Below are 18,619 nucleotides of genomic sequence, written 5' to 3'. Positions count from 1 at the left end.
GACGACATTAGAAACTTTAAAACTATTAAAAATTTCGATACAAAACTTCTCTAGCAATATAAATAACCCTTGAATATTACCTGAAACAATTGCACGGAGTAAAATGTAATCTCCATCATTTTTAAGATTTTTTTTTTTCAGTAAAAGAAATTAAATTCGTTTTGCAACATCAGAATTTTTGAAATTCTAGTCTCCAAATTTTTCAAGAGTTAACCCATTATCGACAAGTATGGCATATATGGTGGTGGACAAGAAGAAAAAAAAAGAAAAAAAAACTGCATCACTTGCAAGAATTTCACGTTTTAAAGAATTTCTCCAGTTGACATGCATCAATAGAAATTAAATCACACATGCTTTTAAGGAGTCAGCAACAAATTAAAAAAAAATCATAACTTTTTTCATCATTCTTCATCGTAAATAGTTTGGAGTAAGCTTTAAATTTCGGCGGTTAGTTCACTTACTATGTATACTAATTTTATTGTTTTTCACAGAAGTATCACATATATTCATGAAGATACAAGCATTTATTTCCAAAGCATCATTTTTTTGCATGTTATTGGCTCAATACGATTAGAGTTTTCCGTCAAGCTTTGCCAAACTTTCAGAACACTCTTTTTTCCTCTAATGGGACTGCGTTAACAGATCTGCCTTTTGCAGACCTAGAGCGTTTCTCGAAAGTAGCATCTATTCTTTCATGTAGCACCACTATCGGCGGATGCTTTTACCACGAGAATTTTTGACGCCCAGGTTCCCCACCAGATGGAGGCACTTGGACTCTATTTGATGAGGCTCAAGGAATTTAATTTTTCCAAGAACACTCTAGACCGAACGAATGCTCGATGGATCGTTCACATGCCTCATAATCATACGACATGGACACTGTCGATTTTCTTTATTTTGAAAATCCACCGAGTGAAGCCAGGATAGAACCTGAGCCTTTTGGGCGTAAGAGACTAGCGTCTAACCAATACACCTCTCTGTCGTCGGCCTTTCAGAACACTTGACAGCATACAAGAGAATCATTATACTAAAATTTAAAATACAAATTTTGAAAATTTGGTAAAGTATATACATTTAGAGCAATGAATTTCTCACTGCTCATGTGCTAAAGATATCTTAAAAATTTTGTGACCAAATAAATTTGGCAACTTATAAAAAAAATCCAGTTGAATCTCATGATAGCATAAAAAGATATCAGTAACTTAATGAGCCGCGCTTCAATTATTCTCGGATTGGAGACGAATCGTTGGGAATCGTTTGCAAATTTGCAATGCTTGCCTTCAATCGCTCAGTGTGATTCGTGATAAAAACAGATTGTTTGTGAACGATCCCATACGCGCGCGCGATTCATCGCCTATATTCGAGAGTAATTGAAATCGTCTATTCGAGAATCATTATGTTGCCGATATATTTTTAAGTTTTTCTGCTATTAAGCTGGATTTTTTTAAAAGTTGCCCAATGTAGTTGGACACGAAATTTTGAAAGTTATAAATTGCTATCCTTCGCGCAAATGGAGGGAGAAATTAATTGCTTTTAATGTTAATATTTTATCAAATGTTCAAAATTTTGATTTAAAATTTTCATATGATGATTCTTTTGCAGGCTGTCAAATTTTCTGAAAATTTCGTAAGGTTTCAAGAAAAATTCTGCGTGCTATGCGACAAAAACATGCGAATAAAATTGATATTTTTTAAAAAAAATGCTTATATCTTGATGAATATTAGTCATGTTTTCCAAAAATCTATAAAAGTAGTACATTGTAAGTTAACAAAGTACTAAAATTTACAATTATTCCCAGCTTTTTACGATGAAGGGTGATCAAACAACGTTTCTAGTTTCTTCAATTTGTTGCTGGTTTCCTAAATGCACGAGTGAAAATTAATTTTTGTGAAACATGTCAGCTGAAACAATTGTTCTTATATCTCAAGAAATTCGACAAATTGTGAATTTTTGCAAGTGATGCAGCATTTTTTGTCCGCCACTGCATATTTTCCCTTTGTTTTACAAATTATCGAATACAAATAATTTATAAATTAAAAAAAAGAGGTTATTGTTAAGCAAAAAAAAGTAAGTTTTGTTTTTTTGACAACATCACAAAATGTTCTACTTTTGAGCTTGTCAAAGGGTTAAAATTAGGAGATCACACGAGTCTCATAAAAAAGTTTGAACGTTTTTAGCGTTGCTGTTACCCCATGATTACTTCACGTAGAATACCGGCCAAGGCAGTACAGCATTATTGAACAATGCAAAAACGTGCTATTTACATATATAAAAATTTTCTTCCATCTGTTGAATCAAATATAAATCAACTATAATTAATCTTTTAACTAATCTTTTGACATTGAGATCTACTGTGTACAGCGAAGGGCATTTCTTCTGTGATAATGGTTCCAGAAATTTAGAATGCGCTGAGTATTGTATGTATTAGTACTCGTACCAACTTTGTCAACGACCTGTTAGAATTATACCAATAATTTCTACCCCTCAGGCTCAATACTATGGACAGATATCCATTGGAACTCCTCCTCAGAACTTCAAGGTGGTCTTTGACACTGGCTCGTCCAATTTGTGGATTCCCTCCAAGAAATGCAAATGGACTAACGTTGCTTGCTGTGAGTATTATTTTTTTTTTCTGGGAATGAGAAAGTGCACTTGAGAGTGCAGCATATGACTATAATAAATTCTGCCAAAAGCATCTTAGGAAACTTCACAAATGACCTGAGGTACAAGACATCACTGTGACTAGGACTTATTACTTTTTTTTTTCATAAAACATTCTCACGTTAATATAAACAACAGTCCTGAATAATAATAATATTAACAGCAGAAGATTCTTCTTTATGTTTTTAGTTCATTCAAAGTTCCATAGTAATCGTCCCATTTAAATACCGTCGAATGAAAAAGAAAACGTTGACTGAATTAAATTTTTTCGAGTGAATAAGACTTTAAATGAATACACCCAAACCTATTTTTATCCGGGGGATAGATATCGCACTAAAAAAAAAAAAATGTCCGAAACTTCACGAGTAGCTATAAAAAGCTATAAAAAGGTTTTTTCGCGACACAGTTAAAAGATATTTTTTTTTATGTGGTGGATAGGGACCGCATAAAAGAAATCTCACGTAGAAAATAACCCCAAAACTTCCAAAATAACTAGGAATTGCTTATCTTTAAATTAAATCAAAGTAAACCAAGTGATGATAAATTTGCCGTGTAGTCAGACAAAATTTCCCGAATGAAGAATTTTTTGGGAGGTCACAGTGACTTCCCATCAGGGTGCCTATGTCGTCACTTGAAGATACTACCTCGCACTCGTTTTAAAAATAATTTCGTCGATTGAGTTCACAAAAACGACCCCACAAAAATAGATTTGGGCGTACATAAACTTTTACAAGACTTGCTCATTAAAAACAAAATGTGTTCCCTTGAAAACTACATGGGGAGAGAGAGAGAGGCGTCTTATATGATATCGTATTTAGTGTTTCAAATTTAATAAAAAAATTGTGTCTACTGGGACTAAAAAGTTTGTGTATACAAAAACAAGTATTTTATTTCTTCTTATATAACATTAAAAGAAATGATCTGAAAAATATTACTTCAGATTTTATATAAACATTTCCACCTATACCTTGCCGCATTTCTCCTCTAAGATTTCCAAAAAACCTTCCAAATATTGTAACGTATGGTAACCCCCATGCAAATAAAAAAATAAAACTTAGGATTAAATATTTCTCAAATGTAGTAGAGTGGTGGCCTTGTATATACATTAGGTACATTAGGGCCAACTACGGCAATTACCGAAGTGAGGTTTCCTTGCTACTCCACCCTTCGGTAACTGGTGACGTGAGGCACCACAACAATCTCTATAATAACTGTTCATGATCATTACGACTCTAGACGCCGTTGATTCAGACAAAAGATCATGTCCGGTGGTGCCCACTGTCCCCGTAGTTTACTGCACCAAATCCACTGAACAGATACAGACCGAATCAAACATTCGTAAGCGGTGAAAGGTGGGATGTTAGCTTTACCCAGTCTGCACCACGTGGAGATCTCCTGGTGGTCTTGAGTACATGATAACTCCAGACACGGTTCCGTGTGCTTTGAAACTATGCTGATCGAGACACCAAGAAAAAGAAAAGAATACGGGATTCCATTTCAAGTGTAAAAATAAAAACATAAATAGTTCTACTATCAACTATACCTTTGATGATAGTTCGTTATCAAATGACGGCATCATCATCATCCGTGGCGTGACAGCCGGGCCAAGGCCGTCTACACCTGTCGTCTGTAGCTCCCCCTATTCTCAACTAAACGCTTTCATTTCTTCGACCTAAGGATATTAAATCCTCTTACACAGAGCACAGCATTGGCCTTCCATGCCTTATGTTTTGGCTATGAATATTTTCTTTAGAATGTTGCTATTATCATGGCAGATAACGTGGACAACCCAATTTAGACGGCTAATCTTTATACTATAAATAGTGGACAACATCTGGGTTTGCTTAAATAATTTGTACTGTTCATTATTGAGTCTTCTACGCTAGACTTCATTTTTTTGAATTCTTCAAAAGCTGCTTACTTGTAAAAAAAAAAAAAAGCAAATGACATATTTCAAAATAGTTTTGCATCAAATAATGTATGTATTTTTTTTTTCTTTATCAAAAGAATTACTTGAAAATTGTGTAAACTGAAATCGTGTTATTCGAGAGAAGGTATGCGCGTTTTTTGAAACTCGTATTCTTCAAGTATTGTGTTCTTCGGAGGTTACTGATGCTTAAAACGCATTTATGCAAATCGAAAGTATATTCAAGTTTGCGCACTTAACAATTCAATTTCTTTTAAATGAATGAGATGGAAATTTAATCCAAAAAAATTGCGCAATTTTCTGACTGATGAGCAAAATTAAAAACTTTAAAACTTCGGTAATGCATCGATTAAAATATCCAATCAAAAAAACATGAAGTACGAATGAAAATATTTTTGTTTAGTGGTTAGTATAATATCTAAAAATCTACTACTCTATGCAGGGGCGTGCACAGAAATTTTAAGGCCCGTTACAAATGACTTTTACGGCCCCTCCTCCAAATTGTTTACCCCTACGCCCCTACATATATTTCACCCCTCATTTGAAAAGCCCGGGCCCTTTTCAGGCTCACGCCCAGGACAACAGGCGTCCCTTCTCCACGTCACTGACTCTATTCAACTAAGAATCTATTCGGAAGTTAAGGTTAGGGGTTCACAGTCTTCTAATTGTTGCCACCCAGTTTTTAGACACAAAGCTCTTACGATTGATTTCATCCCCCTGGATCATTTTCAAATAATTAGTTGAAAAGTTGGAAAAACATTAAAATAATACAACAAACCAAACAAAAGAGTTTTGTTTTTTCATTTTATATTTCTTTGTCTTCTCATTTATTTTATCGTTTTTTTACTAAACGCTGTCCCAACACGGTTTTAGAAATACATCGCTCACTTTTGAGGATTCCTTAATCGTAAGAAAATTTCGCCTCGTTTTCCAACGGGTCAGAAAATTCAGCACAAATCTCACGAAATTGTCGTCAATTTGATGAAAATTTATTCGGAGCATTTTTCACGAAGCCATTTCGTCAAATACAACGAAAATTTCGCAAAATTTGAGCATTCGTTTCTGAGAGTGCATGTTTTCACGCAAAGGAAATTGTATGTATTGAAAATGGGCTTGTCTACAAATGATGTCACGCTTTGGGGGAGTGTAGAGGGCTGTTCGTGAAATTGTGACAGCTTCTGTCAAGCGGAAGGAGGGAGGACAAGAAGTGTGACGTCACGCAGTTTTAAAATGAGAAGACGCTTGTAAAAAACAGCGCTACATGTGACAAGGAGGAAGGTGAAGTGTGACAATTTGTGACAAGGGGGAAAGGGGGGCAGAAATGTTGAAGAAAAGTGTGACATGATTTATGAACAGTCCAAAAGATCTTCTGCACTCTCAGAAATGAATCGTTTAGTTTCAGGAATTCAATCGTTAGACAAATTTCGTCATATACTAAATTTGTCTGACGATTGTTCGTCAGACATACTAAGTTTGACGGCGGGTTTCTGATCCAGCGAGGAAAGAATTGTACGGTTCTTTCCTCGCTCGATCAGAAACCATTATCTGTTTAGTTATGTTCATCAGTTTGACGCCAAGTGTACTAGCAGCATTTTTCTTGAAGCCATTTCTTCAAATACGACGACGATTTTGTGATTTTTGAGCAAGCGTTTCTGAGAGTGTATAAATGAAACAAACATTTCTTTTTTTGAAACTTATTCCCATCCAAACTTTTAACGTTTCTTAATTTTTCTGAATTACTTTCATTTTGATTTCGAACTAACACATTATTTAAGGAAAATAAAAGAACTTAGCATTGTTTTATAATAATTTTCTTTTTAAAAATCATTTTGTAGAATTAATCCTAAAACTATCATTTCACTCAGATCATTCGAGTGTTTTGACCAGAGCTGCGGATTAGGAGTTATACTGATTTTGATATAGGAAACAGAGCCGGGAGTCAAAGGTTAAAAATTCTAAGAGTTGGAGCCGCAGTCGGTCTTTTTCTCTCGAAGTCCGCAACACTGCCAATGCTGTCGGAGTCGGAGTCAAAAGCTCTAATATTCTCGGAGTTGGAACCAGAATCATTTATTTTTCCTCCGACTTCACAGCCCTGGTTTAGAGTCACTAAAGTATAACTAATTAACTTGCAACTCACGAGATCCGTTTATTAGGAAGCGCTGATTTAAGGCACTTCCATCTGAAAAAGAAATAACGCTTCTAGAGAGAGGGGGGGGGGGGGGATCGATTAAAAAGCCTTCTTACCTGTCACGAGATTCTAACGAAGGGCAAACCACATGATTTTAAGTCGAAAACAAGTGCAACTAAACTTACTCCAAAAACTTCAAGCTTGAACATCTTCTTTTTCTAAATGTTTTTTCACACATGTATCGAATTGTTTTCCCTTTTGCAAGTAGGAGGAAGTCATAAAATAGATTTATGAAAACCATTGTAAAATATTCACATAAATATATCATTTCCAGAAATAAAACAACAATAACTTTGAAACAAAAAGAGAAAAGGGGACTTTAATTTTTCTTTTGAACAAGTAAGACGTAGTGTTTAACCTTTGACTAATGAAGTGGGGTGCGTTACACCCCACTTCACTCACCCCAAGAAAAATACAACTTTTGAATTCAAACGTTTAATAATATTTGTGGCTTTATATATTTATGGATGACGATTCAATTTCAGTTGTATTTGTAAGAATAAGTAATGCAAAAATCAGTGGAAATTTTCCTACTTTAAAGGAGTTCAAACAATGCAGTGGAAATTAAATCGGGACTCAGCATTTATTCGATAAAACAGATAATTCTTTGTATTGGTATTCGTTGTAACGGAATTTCACTGCAGTTCTTGAACAATTATTTATTTCTTCATTTCCTATTTAGTTTTTGATTTACAAACTGTTTCCCCACTTTGTAACGATTTCCACGACCAAACGGTCCCACTGTACGAGACTGCTCTTCAAAAATAATATCTAAAAAAATTTAAGCACGATTTTTTTTCTTTGGTAAGAAATCTCACATACATGGAAAAAAAATTGCTTATTGCACGTTTTGAACATTACTTTTGAAGTGAAATATATAGTGTGTTCTAATTAGTTGAGCTATGACATTGACAATGTTTGCCTCTGCTTTGGGAGTTGAATAATAAAAGGAACGTGCTGTTGGAACGGATTTGGGTTGAAATACTTTAGTAAAACTACTATGAAAGTAACCCAACTCCAACTGATCCCTCAATTACCCTTTCCTATTACCCGAAAAAGAGGTGAACATTATCCATGTATGAGCTCAACTAACCAGAGCCTCACTATAGAGCTGTCACGTTCAGGGAGAAATGTCAGTTGGAACGGATTTGAGTAGGAGTACTTAGGCAAATCTATTATGAAAGTAGCTCAACTCCCAACTGAGCCCTAATTGCCCTTTCCTATTACCAGGTGGTAAATATTGTCCATGTCGAAACTCAACTAACCAGAGCCGCACTATAAAACGTTCACGTTCAGAAAGAAATGTCTGTTTTTTCCGTGGAATGGCCCAGAAAAGAGATATTCATTACTAAAATTCCAGTATTTAATTATATCTTTTTATTTTTCAGTAATTCACAACAAATATGACAGCAGCAAATCCAGTACATACAAGGCAAATGGAACAGCTTTAGAAATCAAGTACGGCAGTGGAAGTATGACCGGCTTTCTAAGCACTGACACTGTTCAAATCGGAGGAACAAAGGTAAGAATTTTCAAGAAGATGTCCCCAAATTTAAGTTATAATATTTATTTATTGAAATAAACCTTAATCGAGCCATTTCCATCCTTGTATTATAAAATGAAGTGCAATTTAATATTTAGTCATGGCGTATCAAATCTCTATTTCACTAGCTCTCTCTTTTCTTCGTCATAATAAGATCTTTTTTTTTATTTCGCTTTAAAATCTTGTAAATTAATAACTTTGTAACTTAATTTTTACTAAGCGATATTTTTTTAACTTCACAACAAATCTCACTGCCTCAAATTCAGTAAGGCAAGTGAAACAGCTGTAGATATTAAGTAGGACAATGGAAGCATGATTTTTTTTGTGAGTACTGACACCATTCGAATCGGAAGTTAAAAAAAACCACTGAAGAAGATGTCACTAAAATTAAGTTTCATTATTTACGTAATAAAAAACCTTAATCGAGCCATTTTCCTAACTGTGTTCTAAAACGAAATGTTATTGAATCTTTGATGATCACGTGTCAATTCTCCACTTAATTAGCTCACTATTTGCTTGATCATAAGTGGTCTTTGCTAATTCACTTTAAAATTCTTATTGATTTAAAAATTTATTATAATGTGAAAATTCGAATTTTAAACTTAAATCCAGCGAGCAATTTCAGAATTATTATTTTTCGTCTATACCAAGAATTGAACGAATGAACCTTTCCATAAGGAATCAGGGGAACAAACATAGGGGAAAATACTTGAAAAAAAAATCATTTTTTATATTTAACAACAATTCGGAGAAAGAATACCCTGAAGATTAAAAGATTACTTAAACCTTAAGATTTGGAGGAAAATTGAGAAATCGCAAAAATTTAAAGATGAAAATCATCTTTAATTCTTTATTTTTTAAATCGTAACCCCTTACATAATGTAATTGATTAAATGTGAAGCGAGCTAACTACGCCTTGGAGGAAAATATACATAATCCGTTGTTCAGATCCATTTGTGGGAACAGGAATCGCAATTTGTGATTGCAAAAAACACAACTTGAATTCAAGGTGTCAAAATTGAAATTAATAACTTTTTATTATATTATTGTTATTATCATTTATCTTTTCGTGTATATATTTACTAGATTGCAGGTCAAACGTTTGGTGAAGCAGTCACGGAGCCCGGTTTGACTTTTGTCGCTGCTAAGTTTGACGGTATCCTTGGCTTGGGATTCAGCTCTATCTCTGTAGATGGTGTGGTACCCGTTTTCGACAACATGCTGAAGGAAAAATTGGTCGACGCTCCCGTTTTCTCCTTTTATCTTAACAGGTACCGTTTAACTATTTACTATCAACTGTTTCACTTGAAGTCAAACACAGCGTGTGTTAACAATAGCATTACCCATTCACGAAGAAAAAACAAAAAAGGAAAAACTAGTAATTTTCTAAGTATATTCATGGGTTTTTTTTTTGTTAAATGTTATATGAAATTTAAATTTAAAAAAAAAAGGAAAAGAACGCGATAGAAAAAATTTTGCTTTTGGCGTGTCGGTTTTTATACCTGGGACTTTTCTCATTTTTTTTAAATTTGAATTTGTTGCTTAAAGATTTAAATATTTGATCATTGGAACATAAACTCTTTTTAACCGAAAAAGGAGGCGGTTATCAGTTCATACCGTATGTATGTTTTTTTTTTTTTTTTTTTTTTTTTTTTTGTCCACTCACAGCGTCTCACCTAGTGGACCGATTTTGATGATTCTTCTTTTAATGGATAGGGGATGGCTCAACTTAGGTCCCATTACTTTGTTTGACCATATTTGTTCGTTAGAAAAAAAGTTATGGTCAAAAAACAGTAAATTTCATGCAATTTCCCTATTAAATGATTAAACATAAAACCCATTGTTTCAAGAATTTGGTGCCATACAACAATAATATTAATAATAATTGTGGTGATAATTTTGAATGGAGGCTTCTCTGAAGCAAGCATCAAGTTTCTTCAGTGTCATTGCTCTATAGTGGGGGTAAACCTAACGTGGAAGCGAGGTTTGTGCAGTTATTAGGATCTGCTTAGCCTTCACAATGCTAAAAGGTTAGGTTTGCTTCAACTATAGTAGTATTTTTATCGTTATCAAGTATGCCAATAACAGATGATTTGGGCTGAGTAAGGAGATACAGTATTGCACAAAAAGCAACTATGCTGTGAAATGTAAATTAGTTAGGGAAAACGTAATATTTAAATGGTTATAATTAAATTAACACACAAATGAATTTCAGCGAGTAACAAAGATAAATTTTTATTGTCAATCGCTTAAAGTTTAAGGCGTGTTTTTATTTTTTTAGTATGGAGCATTTTTATGAAAAAAATAAGGTAAAGTTTCGTTATAGTAACTTCTTAATATTTCTGAAATACATTTACACTAAAAATTATAAAATAAAAAAAATTTTGAAAAAAAAAAAAAAAAATAGAACCGACTTCAAAATTGCTCTAAAAAGTGAAAAATAATTTTATTCTTTAAACACCATCGATAATACTTTTAAACATAATTTTTGAAGTTGGCGCAAAAACGATCGATAAATTTATTCACAGCCATAACTCAGTTACAACTATAAATTAAATCAGGCCCAGTTTCTTCACTACCACATGCATCACGCATTGATGACAGCATATTTGAGTAACGATATAAATGTTTCGCTCCTAACTTTGGATGATTTTTTGATAACAATATGAACGAAGCATGGTTACAATGGATTTTACTTTTTGTTTTTGCGCCAACTTCAAAAATTATGTTTAAAAGTATTATCGATGGTGTTTAAAGAATAAAATTATTTTTCACTTTTTACAGCAATTTTGAAGTCGGTTCTGTTTTTTTTTTCAAAATTTTTTTATACACTAATATGTTTGTACTTAGTTTCGCATAATTCTTGTTTTCACTTGTGATATTCAGGAGTAGAACTGGACGTAGGTCTCTTATCTGCAGTGTAGCTTTTTGTTTTTCAAGCATTTCAGGGATAATAAGATAATAACTCATTTTTAGTCAATTTTGGACTTAATGGCTATGGGAAACAGATACAAAAAGCACTTTTCATTTTTGAGATAACGTTCTTAAATTAATTCAATACAAAACATCAGCACATTTCCATTACACTATTCAGCCGCTTTGAATCACCTTGATCGTAGTAATTTTCAATTCCCATTACAGTATATGAGGCAATTTCTAATCTATATCAGGGAATTGACCTTAGCAATTTTTGGGGTTTCATTTTGCGTAAAAGCCGAGAGAGTGGCTTAGTGGGCATTTGCCTATTACGCCCAAAGGAGCAGATTCGAACCTGACTCCAGTCGGTGGATGTTAAGGTTGCAGAAAATTGACAGCGTCCATGACGTTGTGTGGCATATAAAATATTCCTCAAGCATTCGCTTGGCTCTAAATACTCTCGGTAAAACTAAATTTTCAGTGCAGTTTCGCATCGAAGAGAACCCAGGTACCTCCATCTGGTGGGGAAACTGAGTGTCAAAGCCGTCGCGGTAATGGCATCCGCTACCTCTACCACAACATATGATTTTTGGTTTAGTTATTTTATTTGCTTTTTGATATAGTTATTGAAGTATTATTTGCAATACCAAACTCGAATCTTTGAAAAAGTCAATCAAAATAATGATGATCAACTGGCAAAAACTTGCAGCACTTACTATGAAAATAAAAGATGCACAAAGATAGTGAGTAATGCAAAATTGATTGTACTATAAAACGTTTCTACGGTTTTTATTGTTATTTTATTTTATTTTTTTTTTTGCATGTATAAAACTTTCGATTTTATTATTATTATTATTATTTTTGTTTTTGAGATAAAAAAAATCTTTAAATATCTTTCGCTTCAAAGACTATGTGTCAAAACAAAACATATTTGCATGTTCTTTCAATCGATAGATTCAAAAGGTAATATGATAAGTAAATTTAACTTATCATTGAACCATTTGAAAGTTACTATATTGCTAGAATAAATCCCGTCAAGCAGTTCTAAACTAAACAGGGCACAATGAAAAAAAAAAAAAGCTAACCGTAAGAGATCTGCGATAATACGTTTTTCAATATTCATTTCAATCATATTTTCAAGTATAAATTTTAATAAAAGTGCTAGAATGTTTCGAATTATATGACATAACTGATAGGATAACATATATTTCTAGAAACCCTGATGCCAGTACTGGAGGTGAAATCATTTTTGGAGGCAGTGATTCCAAGCACTACAAAGGCGATTTTACCTATGTACCTGTGACTAAGAAAGGATACTGGCAGTTTTCCATGGACGCGTACGTATTTCTTTCATCTTGCGTGATCTGATTTGTCGTTTCAAAAGATTTTATTTTACAATGGAACTTCAGCTACATTAGAATGAGCCTGGAATCCTAAACGAGTCCCGATGATTACGGATATTTGCTCAAAATTCAAATCATAAAACTACTCATATTTCAAATGCTATAATAAAAAAAACTTGCTGTTTAATGCATTATATCTTGTATTATATTGAAAAGCAGGAAATACCTAAAGTAATTACAAGAACTTAAAAAAAGATGGCAACTAAGCAATTTTGTTCTCTGTTAAATGACGGTGCCCGTATCCCAAGTCTTGTGCCATATAAAATCAAAAGGTTATGGGTATGTATCTGGAACACAAATTATAAAACTGACCAGAGGTTACAATTTATGTATTACACATTACCGCTGGCATTCTGATAAAAAAGCAAAACTGCCTGAAGCACGAAAGATGTAAAAAATAGAAATTTAAAAAAAAAAATAAAAAATAAATAAAATATGAGATAGTTTAGCATTTTTTTTAATTGTTGAATACTGACACCCATATACGGAGTCCCGTGTGATAGTCAGGTCTAGATCACAAGTTCAAAGAAGGATACTAAAAGTTGTTCTTGCTCGATATTATAATGAATAAGTTGCATAAGTCATTAGAATTTTCAATAATCAATGTTATCATTATCTTCATTTCATTGTAATCTAATTTTTAATTAGCGAAAAAACGTTAAAAGTCTCATCTTAGTCTACTAAGCAAATTTTTGAATCCTACAGTAGATTTAGAGGATGGATCAATTAATGTCAAAAGTATATATATGTCTGATTGAAGGATTTAAAGAGTTGAATGAGGAAGATGAGTTTCTGTTTGATTGAATTGAAGATGAGTTTATGTTGCATTTTATCTTAGAGTGTCTGTAAATGGTAAAACTGGAGCTTACTGCGCTGGTGGATGTCAAGCTATTGCTGATACTGGTACCTCCCTGATTGCTGGACCTGTCTCTGAGATCGACAAACTGAACAAAGAAATTGGAGCCACGCCCCTTACCCAAGGAGAGGTAAGAATAGATTTTGTTAAGTGAAAAGAATAGTGAATAAATTTCATGGCCTTTAAAAGTTTACTAGCTGCGTTGCCCGGCGTAGCTACTTCGAAAATAAAAGTTGTGCCAAGCGAAGCATGTTCAACAATCAGGCTTCAATAAAAGAAAAAAAAATAGCGTAAAATTTTACGTCAACGTGCAGAAAAGAGCAATTTTGTGACTCAAAATTTAAACCTTCATATATTTGAGGGCAGGAGGGGGGGATTTTTTTTTTTAAATTCCACCCTCCTCCCTATGGGAGCATTAAAGAACCTCTGTGCGAAATTTGGCAAAGATCTGTCGTCAAACGTGGATTTGTGCATGAAACATACACACACACACACACACATACAGCCATTTTAATCTATAAAAATTACTGAAAGGCATACACGAACGATAAGTCACTTTTCTTTTGGTGTGTCGAGCATAATGGAATACTAGAGTATTTCGCAATCTACAACACTAAAACTCAACCTATCCTTTCAAGAGCTCTCATGTGACTCTCTGATTTCTTAAATAGTTGTTCGTCATTTACAGGGATGTCCAAAAAAAAAAAAAAAAACTAATCAGGATTCAAATATACATCGTAAAATAAGCAAATTTGCAGATGATTTATGCTCGAGACACCATAAAATCTAATGTAATACTTCATATCGTTCACCCTGACACCTCACTGAAATCGGCTAAATTAGATCGTATGAACATGCAGTACCAGTCCCAATCGCTCAAAACATTGAACCCAAGACATTAAGTCGGATCCAACCAAGCTAGACGTAGCAGAGCAATGAATTGCATTGTTGTTTCAAATTGACCAACAAATCCGATTGTTCATCAGCAATGATCTATTATTTAATAATGCTGTATTAGAGAAAAGAAAAAAGAAAAATGAATAATTTTCAAATTTTCTAACAATCTTCAAATTCTTATATGTCTACTTCTTTTTTTCAGTATGTTATCGATTGCAGTTTAGTTCCCAAGCTGCCAACAATTTCCTTTACATTTGCTGGAAAGACTTTCGATCTGCAAGGCTCTGACTATGTTGTTAAGGTATTTTATGCTTTTTGTTTTTTTAAACTAAGTCTATTAATGCCCACTAAATTGATGTTTTGATTTAAATCACTATTAATTGTCTTTGTTTACGATATTTCAATCAGACAAAACTTAACAAATACCTGAGATACTTTTCGTTGAATGGTTTGTCGCGATTTCAACGATGACTTCGGGAAACTCAAGCAGAAACTTTTAAGCTTTTCATTAATCCATAAAAATATGTAGTTTATTGCTTAAAATTTAGATTGAAAAGGTTAAACAAAGTGACGGTTAACTGTGTAGAAAAAAACAGAATTACAGATGACTAAGGGGCTGGTAAGTGCCAAAATTAAAAATTTGGAGATACTAAGAAAACTTCCTTTTGTCTTGGAAAAAGAAATGATGCTAGTATCCCTGGTAAGTGCTACTATAGTGCCGTGTGCAGGTAAAGGGCAGTAACTGCAAATTTTTCATTTTTAATTTTTTGGCATTTTTGTCATCTATTGTACGTTATCTTTATAGTACAAGCTCGCTTATTTGGTTTCCGCTGAAAAAAAGGCGCGAAAAAGACGTCTAATTTCAACTTTCCCCTATTGTTAGTACAGTAGAGAACCAATTATCCGGAAGTTCGGTACCATAGCTATCCCGGATATCTGAATTTCCCGGTTTTCTGGATCGCTAAAAAAAAATTTTTGAAAAAAAAAAAAAAAAAAAAAGAAAATAGAACCGACTTCAAAATTGCTCTAAAAAGTGAAAAATAATTTTATTCTTTAAACACCATCGATAATACTTTTAAACATAATTTTTGAAGTTGGCGCAAAAACGATCGATAAAATCATTCACAGCCATAACTCAGTTACAACTATAAATTAAATCAGGCCCAGTTTCTTCACTACCACATGCATTACGCATTGATGACAGCATATTTGAGTAACGATATAAATGTTTCGTTCCTAACTTTGGATGATTTTTTGATAAAAATATGAACGAAGCATGGTTGCAATGGATTTTACTTTTTGTTTTTGCGCCAACTGCAAAAATTATGTTTAAAAGTATTATCGATGGTATTTAAAGAATAAAATTATTTTTCACTTTTTAGAGCAATTTTGAAGTCGGTTCTATTTTTTTTTTTTTTTTCAAAATTTTTTTTTATTTCTTTCTTTTTAGTGTAAATGTAGATATTTCAGTAAAAGTAAGAAGTTACCTAGTAAGATGTTCGGCTCTATATCACTGTATTGCTTTAGAAAAGCCATTATTCAAAATTATCATTGCAATTACTATGTTACTGTTATATGGCACCAAACTTTTATAACAATGAGTTTCATATTGTCGCGTAGATGAAGATAGCGAAGACAATGTGAAAGCCAAATGAAGCGAATACTCGTTAGTCTCAACTCGAGACCTTTATTCAGAACCACGAATGAACGTTACATCTCCTTATATACAACTTGAGAAAGTGCTGGAACTTTCCAGACTTGGAAAGATACAGAAATTAATAGAACATTCGAGAAAATACGGGAACAGTAGAAACGAAATTTTAGTAATATTCACTTTGTCCTAGTCGGGATTTGAACCCGGGTCGCTCGTGTGGGAGGCGAGAATTCTACCACTGAGCCACCGTTATCCACGGATGAAAAGTGTGAACTTCGCTACAATATCATTTTAATCATTTAATAGGGAAATTGCATAAAATTTACTGTTTTTTGCCCATAACGTTTTTTCTAAAGAACAAATATGGTCAAACAAAGTAATGGGACCTAAGTTGAGCCATCCTCTATCCATTAAAAAAAGAATCATCAAAATCGGTTCACTAGGTGAGACGCTATGAGTGGACAAACAAACAAACAAACAAAAAAAAAAAAACATACATACGGTATGAACTGATAACCGCCTCCTTTTTGAAGTCGGTTAAAAAGAGCTTTTGGCCGATTGTTTATTAAACTTTAATTACTATAATAAATAGTAATACGTATTAAAATAAGAAGAAAACAGTTCAGAAATGCTTATCAATATCGAAACATTAAAAACTGCTAGTGAGAGAATAATTTAAACGCCAAAAACCTTAAGTTATTCAATAAGACCTGACACCCTCGCATTCATTTTGAAAAGGAAAGAAAAACACCAATTTTCGATGTTTTAAAATGAAAGAGAATGAAGGGAAGGGCAAGAAACAAGTTTTTGAACGTAAATGTGCGATTCTTCTACTATAGTGTATGAGAAAATTTGTTTTTGTAAACCTTTTTTTTTTTTTTCTAAATAAGGGTTTGGCGTTCGCGATTATTGATAACTATTGCTTTTGCATTAAGTTAATACCAATTGAAATTTAATTTATGAGTTCCTGCAACCTTATTAAAGTCTTGCGTTTAACGATTTCTAGATTCCACCATCAACTATCCGGAAAATTCGAAAATTGCGGCGTTTCACGCGCTTTTGCGACGTCACTTCCGCTCTAAACGGTTTTAATTAAAGGCCATTCAATAAAATATTGCATTATAATGTGACAACATTCATTTCTTTAGTTTTCAGTTGGAATAAAACACAAAAATTTCAGACTTACGCGTGTACTTTTTAGTTCAAGAAAATACTCCGGAAATTTTTCCCTGCGTTAAAGACAATTCTTTGAAGTTCATTTTTGTAAGCATTTTCCCGAGTTATAAATGAGTAAATATTCTATTTATTAAGAAACCGCTCATTTTCCTTTAGGCATTTCCAAAAAAATGCTTAGTTTTTCAAAAATTGCCAAAAATGCGTATTTTAAAAAAATGGCGGTAAAATCGGCAAAAGGTTGCCGGTTTTCTGGTTTCCCGGTTTTTTGGTTCCCGGATAAAAGGTACTGCACTGTATTGAATCCAAAACGCGTTTCTTCAAATATCTCGAAAACTCTTTTCTGCAGACACTGCCGTTTACCTGCACACGACAGTATACAGTATGATTTAGATGAAATTTTCAATGAAAGCATACCTAGACTTAGAGCTTTGAACGAGTTTTACTGAAAACTGAAAAAAGCCCACTAATATTCATTTGCTTCTCACTGCCTCCACTGAGGTGTGGACTTATGCAACAGATTAAGAAATAATGAATGAACTCATCATAAAAATATGAATCTAATATTTTTTTTAATTTCTTGCAGGTGTCTGAAATGGGCCAGAGTATTTGCCTGAGTGGATTCATGGGAATCGATGTTCCAGCACCAATGGGCCCTCTGTGGATTCTGGGTGATGTGTTCATCGGACGTTACTACACTGAGTTCGATTACAGCAACAGTCGAGTTGGATTCGCCAATGCTGTTTGAAGCGGAAATATGTTTTTTTTTTTAAGGTTTTGAGAAGGAACTTTTAAATAATTTCAGCACAAAAAGTCAACAATGTGCTTACGACAAAGTTGAAACCTGATTAAAATAAAACATTTCTATGTGAATTAGTTTCTTTTATTAAAATATGAAAATTGTGTGTGGTTATGTGTTTCTTTCTTCGCTGAAATGCTGTCTGAGGATGGAAAATAAAGGTATACGTTCTTTGAACAAAAATTAAGTAATTCACTTTACGACAGTTTCAAAATAAATAAATACGCAATTAAATATGCGTTCTAAATTTTTAACAAAAATAATTAATTAATTAAAAAGTCACTTTAGCACACAAGAGAAAAAAAAATTAAACAACTACTTCTAGCAGATTACAAAGCATTGTATATTTTCATCAGGAATTCTTTTCGTGGTTAGAAAATTTTCAAAAAGATTTTTCTTAACGTTTTTTTATTAAAACCTTTCATGACGATAAATTTGCACCACTTTACACTACTAATTGGTTATTCGTTTAGCACAATTTATATTATTTTAACTAAGCCTGAAATGCAGCCATTCAGGGTATCTTTCAGTCAGACTGGATAACTTTGCGCCACCTCATTTTTTTAGTTTATATGACTTAGAAGAAAAAAAAAACTAGAAGT

At 33.2% G+C, this 18,619-nt stretch overlaps 1 protein-coding gene across 1 annotated transcript in view; it reads left to right on the top strand.

Annotated features, from left to right (window-relative positions):
- Positions 1-18,127, top strand: part of LOC129231824 (lysosomal aspartic protease-like) — a 32,029-nt gene extending 13,902 nt beyond the window's left edge. The window contains exons 3-9 of the mRNA XM_054866205.1: positions 2,489-2,612; positions 8,165-8,298; positions 9,406-9,590; positions 12,450-12,572; positions 13,477-13,624; positions 14,594-14,692; positions 17,805-18,127. Of these exons, the coding sequence (XP_054722180.1) occupies positions 2,489-2,612; positions 8,165-8,298; positions 9,406-9,590; positions 12,450-12,572; positions 13,477-13,624; positions 14,594-14,692; positions 17,805-17,966 (975 nt within the window). The 3' untranslated portion in view covers positions 17,967-18,127. The remainder of the gene's footprint in view (positions 1-2,488; positions 2,613-8,164; positions 8,299-9,405; positions 9,591-12,449; positions 12,573-13,476; positions 13,625-14,593; positions 14,693-17,804) is intronic.
- The last annotated feature ends 492 nt before the right edge of the window (positions 18,128-18,619 follow it).

The sequence above is a fragment of the Uloborus diversus genome, chromosome 10 (assembly GCF_026930045.1).
Source record: "Uloborus diversus isolate 005 chromosome 10, Udiv.v.3.1, whole genome shotgun sequence".
NCBI lineage: Eukaryota > Metazoa > Arthropoda > Arachnida > Araneae > Uloboridae > Uloborus > Uloborus diversus.
This window is presented reverse-complemented; position numbering and strand designations above follow the sequence as displayed.